Source organism: Squalius cephalus, assembly GCF_949319135.1.
Source record: "Squalius cephalus genome assembly, chromosome: 4".
NCBI classification, from domain to species: domain Eukaryota; kingdom Metazoa; phylum Chordata; class Actinopteri; order Cypriniformes; family Leuciscidae; genus Squalius; species Squalius cephalus.
This window is the reverse complement of record NC_137125.1, coordinates 45,223,292-45,233,955: the sequence shown is the minus strand read 5'-3', so window position 1 is coordinate 45,233,955 and position 10,664 is coordinate 45,223,292. Positions and strand designations below refer to the sequence as shown.

Genomic DNA, 10,664 nt, shown 5'->3' with positions numbered 1-10,664 from the left:
AATTACATGTTATTTTGGAGAATCGTGACCTCTGTTTGAGAAAAGAAAAGTGATTCTCAATTCATCCAGAATCGTGCAGCTCTAGCCAGTTATTTATTCCTTTACAATTATATCAATGTGCGTGGAAGGGAATCTTCAAATAGCACCTCGTATAAAGTACCCGCATCAAAGTATCACATGAGATCAAGAGATCATTTCGGTGTCATCTCTCCACTCGTTATGTCGTTTTATTGTTTCTCTGTTCGTCGGCCATACAAAGGATTACAGCTGTAGGAATCCCCAAATTTATACATAGACGATAAACATCATGCTAACAAAGTATTAAATTTGTACAAAAATACTTTACAGCTCATAATACCTGTCCATTAGAAATAAAAATACAATATTTCAGGGACATAACTGTGACATTGAATCAAATTCATCGTATACTGAAAATGGACACCCACTATTTTAACTGGCAGTGCTTGACTTCACTAAACGTTTCCACAAATGGAAAAAATGAGTTTTTTTTTCTTCTTTTCACTTGACCAGTGTATTTGCAGTAACACAGTGAAATGTTGTGACAAATTTAGGTCGAGGTCAAGGAAAGTGTTGCAATGAAAGTGACAACTAACTCTTGAATCAGGCCTTGAGAACCATAATTCAACATGTAGCGTTTATGCATTTGAGAAACATCTCAGTGAGTTGCTCAGTGCATGAGTTTGGGGAATGAACCCGTACCTGAAGGTTTATCTGAAATAGAACAACAAATAAAGACACCTTTTCATCATCGGCAAACTTTCTCCATCAAGTGGGCTTGATGGGGTTTTTGTTCGGTTCAGTAGTTGGACCACAATGTGCCATTTAAAAATAGTGAGTAGACAGGATCTTTGAGCACTGACAAATGAGGGTGACATCACTCAATCAAAAGCACAGTTTCACACAGGTGGGTGAGGCTCTTCATTGCCATTAGCAGCTTACCCATGGCATTTTTTTCTTTACTAACATCATTTTTTTCCAAACAGAGCTACAAATGTGATGTTTAGTGGTCTACCACATACGGTAGGAAACCCCATTCTCATGATTTGACACTCGTTTTTTTTTTTTTTTCTCTTTAAAAAACAAATTGCGCACCCTTTGGGCTTACACAGTTTGGAAAAAAAAAATGTCAGATGAGACATAAAACCATAACAGTACCATATACAAATTACCATAATGATTTATAACTATTTAAACATTGGTGTGAGGAATACAAAAGTCTTTTCAGGATTTTTTTTTTCTCATGGACATCAACCCCATGCTCGTGTTTTTGTCATAAGTGGGCACTGCAAATTTAAGCAAATGAGATGAATTTGTTCGTTATATTCTCATTTATCACAGACAGCGGAGTAAACAATATCGTTTTTAAAAAAAAGTCGTTTTCGTTTAGGAGATTGATGTCGGAATAAATAAGCTGTTCTATCCTTTGGGCCAATGATGGATTTCCTCAAAAAGTGGGGCGAGAGTCTGGAGACCGCAGACCTACGGCGGTTACCTAACAAAGTACAAAGAGTTTCCGAACCGAATGACCTTCTCCCGTGCCATCAGTCTGCTCCGGTACATGGTCGATAGTGACCTCATGCTAACCAGCCACCGCTCAAAATCACACACATCCCTTATAAATCATCCGCCTCTATTCATAAAAATAGACATCTATCCAATTTCAAGATAAGGTGCCTTTGTGCCACCCTCTCCTTATGAGTGACATAGGATTTCATATTTGCCATGAAAAGAGAACCAAAACATGGTGTTTCTCGTGTAGCCAAGCTCTTGTTTTTTTTGGACAGAAGTACTACAAAATAGTTTATTAAAAGGTCTCATGCATTAGGTTATAACCCAAATTCAGTCACAATTGAAAAATGGCTACCGAATTCATTGTGCTGATTATTTTTTTCCCCTACACACAGCTTTATCCTCTCTTGTTGAGCAAGAAAAGGGACCAGCTCTGACCTTGGCATCAGATAGAAGGAAATACACGGACATACACTATACACACACTTGTGTTTCAGCATCACAAAAATAGGAGGGTCGACGGTTGCGTTTCGGATGTGGGACTTTGACAGACTTCGTGGAGGCTTGTGAAATAAAGTCTCGGGACACACACACACACACACATTCGAACTCACACAAACACGGACGATCACAGAGTGGCCAGTCCGATATTACAAGTAAAAGTCTCAGTGTTGCTTTTATGCATCTTTTGCTGCTGCTTTTTTTTTTTTTTTTTTTTTTTGAGTTGTCCTTAAAACTATTCTTGTTTATTGGCAATAAAAATCAGGGATGGCACTGTTTCAGGTTTTTTTTTTCTCACAATTTGGTTTTCCAAGAGGTCAGTGTGGTCTTCGCCGCCTTTTTCACAGGGTAAAAACACACCCAGCGTGTCAGGAAAGGACCTCTCAGTCACGGTGGTTCATGCTCTGACTTAGGAAAGGGACTGGGTGTGTGCTAAAGGACAACAAGCCCCTCGTTTTCCTCCACTAGAGGGAGCCGTTTAGGGAGGGGAGGGTTTGCTTTAGCACCATGAGGAGGAGCGCTCCATTGCAGGCACCTTGGAGGAGTTCTGCTATAAGGTCTTGTTGGGGTCTCTGTCCTCTAGTCCCGCTAGCGTGGAGTTGTGCTGGCCCTGCTCCAGCCCTGCAGCGGGCTGCTCGAGAGGGTCCCCGGAGTCAGTCCAGTTCACAGCCTCGTCATTGGACAACGGGTTCAGTTCTGAGGTCAGCGAGGAAACCGGGTTCCGGCTTATGACTAGATCCAGTTTGTTCCCGGACTCTGCTATGAGAGGAACTACTAAGCAGCAGTCAAAGTCTCTAGTCCGGACGTGGTTTATCTGTGGCACAAAGCAAGAAAAAATTTAGAGGTACAATTTCTAATGTACTTGGTGACCCATAATTTAGCGGGACTGCATCACAGTGGCTCACCTGTAGCAGTCTGTCGTATGGCTTCAGGCCTCCGATTTCAGCAGGGCCACCCGGACGGATATTGTTAACATAAACCCCCTTCTCCAGGACCCCATCAGACACACTAAACCCAAAGTCCTCAAGGTCTGAGTCCTTCAACAGACTCATCTGGGAATGTGGGAGCAGTTACACACATTAAACCTGCTGTATAACGATAATTGAATGGAGAAATGACCAAAAGACCAGTATTCCCACCTTATGGAGCTCAACTGGGGTAGGTGACATGTCTTTGATCTCCTGCTTCATTCTCCTCATGGAGAAAGCTTTTTTGCCGACGTCGGTGGGCAGGGTGTTGCTGCGGTTTGCCTGTGTGTATTGTGGTTTGTTGCTGCCACGTTCCTGAAAGCTGGCCTGACGGCCCAGATGGCTTCGGGTGGGCGCAGGGTCGTGGTTTAGACTTAAAGAGCTGCCCGACATGATGGTGGCCTACAGGGAAAACCATGAGGAACTGAGCTGAGTACGAGTAAATGTAAGTGATGAGAAGGTTATATACCGATAAATGCACTCAAAACACACTTTATAAATAATGTTTAGTTTACACTACCGTTCAAAAGTTTGGGATCAGATAGCCTTTCTCTTTTTTTTAAGAAATTCATTTAGCGAGGATGCATTAAATTGATCAAAAGTGACAGTAAAGACGTTTACAGTGTTACAAAAGATTTCCGTTTCAAATAAATGCTGTTCTTTTAAACTTTCTTTTCATTAAGGAATCTTGAAAACAAATGTAACGTTTAAATAGACCGTTTCTAAAATAGAATCGTCGCGACTCTGATTAACATGGAAAAGATACCTTTTATCGCGTGTTGCGGCGTCGCGTGTAGTTAGGACACGGTGTAGAGACTTCTTTCAAAAACATTTAAAAAAAAATCTTACCAAGCCCATACTTTTGAACGGTACTGTATGGAAATTAAATTGTCAGTGAAATTAAGTGTACAGTACAAAGGGTGACATTTTAAGCATTTCATTAACAGTTTGTGTTACACTTCCTGTTTAGTGTGTTATAAGAAGCAAAATGCTGATGGACAACTATACACAAACTCTTAGTAACATGCATTTTTACACACTAATGGGCGGTTTGAACCGCTTTGACTTCCACCATGGCAAGCCATGGCAATGATTGACGGTGATGAACGGTGGGCTTTTTTTAGATTTTTCTTGGAGTCCTTTGAAGATGATCTTCAAAAAGAGCCTGGTTCTGGTACAGACTTTTACCGGGGACATTACTACACAATACTGAAATATTTTCACAACAAAAGCCTTGCTGCAGCTCTTCCATCATGCTTTTACATGAGCCCACATGCCTTCGTTCTTTCAATCCACCGTCATTTGCTAGTTTGTGTGAATCTCACTCAAACTGCATGGAATGGAGATTCCAGGTTAATGACAGGTGACCACACAGAAAACTCTTCTAAGCCGATGCATTTGTGGTAAGCAGTGTAAAAAAATAATTAAACCAGTGATCAGACATGTAATCATGCACCTTGACATAACATTCGATCAAATCAGCATGTGAAAAATGAAAACGTGTACTTTTCGCACAATGTTTTTCGGGCCGTTCCGAGCTCAATAGTACATTTTACTGACACAAACCAAAGGCAAACACTTTCATCGAATCCAATTGAGGCCAAAGGGTACATTCAGCGTAAAAGGCTTTTGATTTTATCGTGTTTCCACAGACAAGTGGGATGGAAAGTGAAGAGCTTTCAAAGCGATCCCTAACTTACTAAAAGCTTCTCTGCACTGACGTCTACCTGCGGTCTGGGTTTAACTCGAGGTACCTGATAAAGCAAAGGCAAGAAAATCAATCTGCTTTCATGAAATGTTTCAAGGCTAGCCACAAAGCATGTCAAATTCACCATTGTGTGACATGACAGCAGATATTATCTACTGTGACTGAGACTGACAAAAAATAAAATGCAATTAACAGCAGTCTAAAGCCATTTTCCAAGAAGTTCTATTTACTTTTTTTTTTTTGTCTTTTATAGTATTTAAAGGGATAGTTCACCCAAAAATAACAATTCTGCCATTATTTACAGACCCTCATGTTGTTCCAAACCTGTTTGACTTAATTCTTCCACATGAAAAGGGATTTTATGGTAGAACAGTTAAGATCCAAAAATGACACACAAGGTAGTACAAATGATTCCAAGTCTTCTGAAGCCATACGATAGCTTTGTATGAGGGACAAAAAGTCGACCAGTAAAAACACTATTTGAAATTTGCACTAATGAAATCTGTCACCTGAACATGTTGTGTGCGAGAATACATGGTGTCGAGGTTGATGAGAGATGCTGCCGTGTACTTTCAGGCAGAGCCAAGTGTGGCAATATTTCGATTCTTATTGGAATATTCAGTTCTCGTTAGAGTCATGCATCCCACAAGATGAGGATCTGCTTTATGGTGGGAAGAAAACTGCAATGAGACGCTCAGACCGATATCAGTGTGTCCCTGTGCCGTCAGAGAACATTTTCTTCACAGCAGGCCTTGCTGTTAACAGGCAAAGATTTTCACCACTTGTTTTTCTGAATAACAACATGTGAAACAACAGCAATGTGATAGCCTTAAAATAGACTAGTTTGTTCATTAGTCTAATGACGACAACCTAGTTTTCAAATGGGTTTCCTCGCGAGCTCAGAGTGAGTGCAAATGCTTTTTAAATCGTTATTTTACAAAAACATGTTAGTATTAATGCATATTGTCCATTAATTCAGTCCATTCAATTCAAAAGAAAAACATAGGTTTTTGAAGTTATCTTTTGAAGAAAATTACTGTTGATGTAATGATCGTTTCCAGCAGTGTTGCTATTGTTAACTAAAACAAACTACCCTTATTTCAGTAATAAAGCTGAAACAAAATATACATTTTAGATGTAAAAGTTAAACTTAACTTAATGTTGCCTTGGCAAATATATGAAGTATGTTGAAGCAGAACTAAAATTACTAAAACTAAAATAGAAATATTTAAACATTTAATTGTAAATATTTTCAAAAGCATTAAAATGAAAACCATTAGCCTAAGCATTAGAATATAAAAATAAAAGCTAATAAAAAAAATATGAAATACTATAATCATTTATAAATAATAATAAAATAAACCATGTTTGCAGTGACTGGATAAAGATGTTGCACTTACAAGAGCAATTTCTGGCCAATGAGTATAACGGCAAAAAATAGTAAATATATTCACTATGATTTAAATAAATAATTCGGTTTTTTTCCCCAAGCCTGGAAATTGCAGTTTTGAAATTTCCTGGTTTTAAAGTATATTTTAACTTACATTACTCAGATGAAAATCAACTATTTATTTATTTAAAATAAAAAAATCTGGCTACAAAATTACTCAGTAGGTATATCCCTAACATAATTGTGAAAGAGATTTATGATTTGGAACAACACAATTGTGATTAAAATGACAGAATCCGGGTGAACGACACCTTTAACGCGTCATAATGCGTTTTGAATGCACCCCCAGGATCTGAAGTGGATGCCAATAGTGGTTGTCTGCGAATCCCCCCCCCCCCCCCCCTTTCAAGCAGGCCCCCAGCAAGAGACACTGAGCCCATTAGCAGGACGAGAGCACTTGGGTGCCAGCGCTACAAGCAAAGAGGAAGCCCAAAGGAAAGAAAGGGGTACCAAGATGGCCAGGTTTCTCTTATTCAGAAGCCTGTCTGGCTTGTCCTGGAAAAAGAAGGAGCTGTTACACAAAACAAGGGTTGGTACTGCATGCTACTGAAAAAAGATTGTGTAGGGGGGGTTGATGAATGGAAAGAGCTAAAGGGTGAACGTGGGGAGAGGGAAATGAACACAAACGGATGGCATTTTTCTTCCCAAGTTACCTCAAGTTCTCGCAAGATCCCGGATTGGCCGCACGTCTCCAGGTCTTCGAGCGCTTGGGACCAGAAGTTCTCTTCCTGGTCTGGCTCCGTCCCATCGTGCCCCACTGTAAACCTGTTTGAAACACAATGGGACGTTTTAACCGCCTAGTACGTGAAAACTACGGCGGCCAATGAGCAGGCAGGTGTAACAGTGATGAACGCAGGGGACGACCAATGATCTGTGCAGGCTATGGTGGGGCTCTTGAAGAGAGACACATACAGACACACCGCGTGCGGTCGGACACACTGTGATAGGCGGTGATGTCCTTGGTGGATTGTGGGGCTTTGGGTTATGAAGTGAAAGGGCCGGATTGGTTTGGGGAAGCAGTGCAGGTTAACAGGCACACAGCACTGAACCTCACCTGCTGTCTGAGATTAAACCGGTGGGGAGCGTGGATGCCCTGTAATGGGAGATCAGCTTCAATCAATAACACAAACGGCATGGGTATAGAGTCAAACCAGATCACTCAGTCTGTCACTTTTTAACAGCGGTGTTTTAGCTTTTACATCCTGTACATAACACATTTTGAGCGCCTTCGTCTAAAAAGCATTTCACCACCACTCTCAAACGACAAAGAAAAATGTGTTGGAGTAGATGGGGGAAGTTTTGCATTTAAATACAGAATGCTGACAATATGTGAAAAGACTGAATGCATGAAAGTACAGGTTGTTTCTTCTTCTCAGAGCATTTATTTTTATTCTGTATTGCTAGAGTAGGCTATATGAGATTTAGACATGTTTTCCAGATGATTTGTTATAGTTCCTAAAATTGACAAACATGAAATGGCATTCACAACCCACTTTTCTCCCATCCATAATACAACATATGTGTAACAAACATGAGTGAAAGAAAAAATAGAGGCACTGCAACTACTAAAAAAGTAGAAAAAAAAAGAAAATATAATGAATTATATATATATTTTTAAATATAATTATCTCCCAAAAATGTTGGTAATATTGTTTTGCTTAGCCATAGTGTGAATAAAAAAATAAATAGCAGCGTAAAACACCAAAACGAAGCCTGTGCCAACTATTTGAATCGTTAATAAAATAAATAAATTCGCCATTGGTAAGTGGTAATCCTAACATGGTTAGTACCCACTCGTCTGCTATTTAGCCAATCAATTACAACTACTGGATGAAGGTTATGCCAGATAATTAATATTCATGAGCCAGCTGCTGATTTATAATGTGTCCACTTTTCAGGTCATTCCTACACCCCTGATTTTGAACTTTGTGGAAAAATTGGCACAATAAGACCCGGGATGTGTATTAAGAAACCAAGTATATGAGGTCAACTTTGATGTCAACTTTAAGGCAGCGCACAGTCACCATTAAATGGAAACTGTACAATCCTGAGACAAAACCTCAAAGGGTGATCATAACTCTAGTGTCAGCTAAATACTTTAAAAAGGCCTTCTTTCTTCCGAAGAGCCGCTGGCTTCATTGCTGCACACAGGGGCCCTTTAAGCTTTTGATCTACAGCACAATGAATCTGAATTACAAATATTCAACAGCACGGGCTAACAAAGAATAAAGCAGAATCACTCCAAAAGCGATCGATCAAAGCTCCAGTAACAGCCTTTTTGACAATACAATGTGCTGCAAATGTACCGTACAGCTGAGTTAATATTATGACTGAGAGTCACATTTTAGGTTGAAACAAAGACTATTTCACACAGAAGACACACTTAATGTGAACATTAAAGTCAGTTCACTTCTTAAAAATTGTACTGATGGTCTCCTCTGAGACTGTCTTTAGAATTTAATGAATTTGAGAAGTCAACAAAACATTAAGCAGCATTGCCTGCCTTCACACAATACCTTTTTGTACAGGCTGGCACTAAACTAGTCCGTGATTCAATGGATATTGACACTTCAGTACTTCATTTCTAGGGAAATAAAGAGGTAATAACTTTCATGGAATATTAATGTCTTCAATGGCAGAAAAAATTAATCTATTTCACTCTATTTTCAAGTCTTGTGTACTTTGCTAATGCAGTATAAAATCCATCCAATGAATTCAAGATATCACATTAACCATCTAATAAACCTGGCGGCCTTAATATATACTTAATATTTCACCCAAAAATGAAAATGAATTTTCCCATTATTGTATGTTATTCCAAACCTGTATGATTAGTTTCTCCCCTTACAGAAAAGAATATTCCATGAAAAAAAAAATACCATATGGTTTTGGAACTACTTGAGGCTGAGCACATAGTGAACTATTCCTACAAAATAGTGAATTTAAACGACTGAGCATAGTTTACAGGCAGTATGTTGACGTACCCGCTAGCGCTTGGCCTGTCCCATTCATCCACACCGAGTCCGAAGTCTGGCATGATGTTGTTCCTCTGCCGGCTGCTGTTGACCGGGGAGAGGCTGCCCCGGCTGGGCTTGGCATTCCTCCACTCATGGCTGTGGAAACTGTAGCCCGATGCCTGGAAACCCGTGGGAGCTAAAACAAACACACACAACCAGAGTCCAAAATTTACTTTTTTGCCACTCTTGCCAATAGCGGGTGAATTGAGAAAATGTACTATCCATGAATATTTCTTACATGCCTTGAAATTGTATTTTGTATGTTTATTATCAAAATAATAATAATAAATGTAGTTTGGATAAATTAGCTAAATGCTTCTATTGAAACAAAACAAAAAAACGTTATTATTATTAATGATAATGGTAACATTAAGGTGCTATTTATTAACAATAAAATGAACTAACAATGAAAAATACCTGTAAAGCATTTATTAACCTTAGTGTTAATTTCATAATTTACTAATGCATTATTAAAATCAAAAGTTGTATCTGTTAATGCACTGTGAACTAACGAGCAAACAATTAACAGTTGTATTTTTACTAGCATTAACAGATTAATAGATCATGTAAAAAAATGATTGTTCATTGTATTGTGCATTAATGCGTTAACTAATGGGAACCTTATTGTAAAGATGATGAACAATGTTGTACCAAGATGATGATAACATTAACAACAAAAAATAATGCTAAATTCAGTTTAGATAAAATACCTAAATCCATTGAGAAAAACTAATATTATTATATCTACAACTACGAGATAGTTTAGCTAAATTCAAGGTAAATGATTGCATTGAAATAAAAATAACCAACATAGTTTAATTACTATAAATTATGGAAGCTTGTTTCCGCCACTGAATAATAAATAAATAATAATAATTGCGACTTTTTTTCTCACAATTGCGATATATCAAGTCAGAATTGACTTTTTTTCTCAGAATTGCGAGATATGAAGCAATTCTGAGAAATAAAGTCGCAATTCTGAGAAATAAAGTCGCAATTGCAAGATATAAAGTCGCAATTGCGAAATATAAAGTCACAATTCTGAGATATAAAGTCGCAATTGCGAGATATAAACTATTCTGAGGTAAAAATTGGAATTAGAATTCTCTATCTCACAATTGTGAGTTTATATCTCACAATTCTTAGAAAAGATGTCAGAATTGCGAGATATAAAGTCGCAATTATGTGTTATAAAGTCAGAATTGCGTGATATAAAGTCGCAATTGTGAGAAAAAGTCAGAATTCTGACATAACACGCAATTGCGACTTTATTTCACGCAATTCCGACTTTATATCTCGCAATTCTGACATTATAAAACGCAATTGCGACTATTTCACGCAATTCTGACTTTACATCTCGCAATTCTGACTTTATAACACGCAATTCTGACTTTACATCTCGCAATTCTGACTTTATAACACGCAATTCTGACTTTATATCTCGCAATTCTGACTTTATAACACGCAATTCTGACTTTATATCTTGCAAT

The 10,664-nt window shown here is 38.4% G+C and overlaps 1 protein-coding gene across 23 annotated transcripts in view; it reads right to left on the bottom strand.

Annotated features, from left to right (window-relative positions):
* Positions 1-2,216: 2,216 nt before the first annotated feature.
* grip1 (glutamate receptor interacting protein 1) overlaps positions 2,217-10,664 on the bottom strand; it is a 248,060-nt gene continuing 239,612 nt past the window's right edge. For 9 of the 23 annotated variants that reach the window (XM_079868988.1, XM_079868976.1, XM_079868966.1 and 6 more), the window contains 7 exons: positions 9,142-9,310; positions 7,212-7,250; positions 6,811-6,922; positions 6,608-6,652; positions 3,171-3,401; positions 2,937-3,083; positions 2,217-2,845 (listed from right to left, as the gene is read on the bottom strand). In XM_079868988.1, the coding sequence (XP_079725114.1) occupies positions 2,582-2,845; positions 2,937-3,083; positions 3,171-3,401; positions 6,608-6,652; positions 6,811-6,922; positions 7,212-7,250; positions 9,142-9,310 (1,007 nt within the window). In that variant the 3' untranslated portion in view covers positions 2,217-2,581. The remainder of the gene's footprint in view (positions 2,846-2,936; positions 3,084-3,170; positions 3,402-6,607; positions 6,653-6,810; positions 6,923-7,211; positions 7,251-9,141; positions 9,311-10,664) is intronic. The other 14 variants (XM_079868981.1, XM_079868983.1, XM_079868985.1 and 11 more) reach the window with 3 other exon arrangements.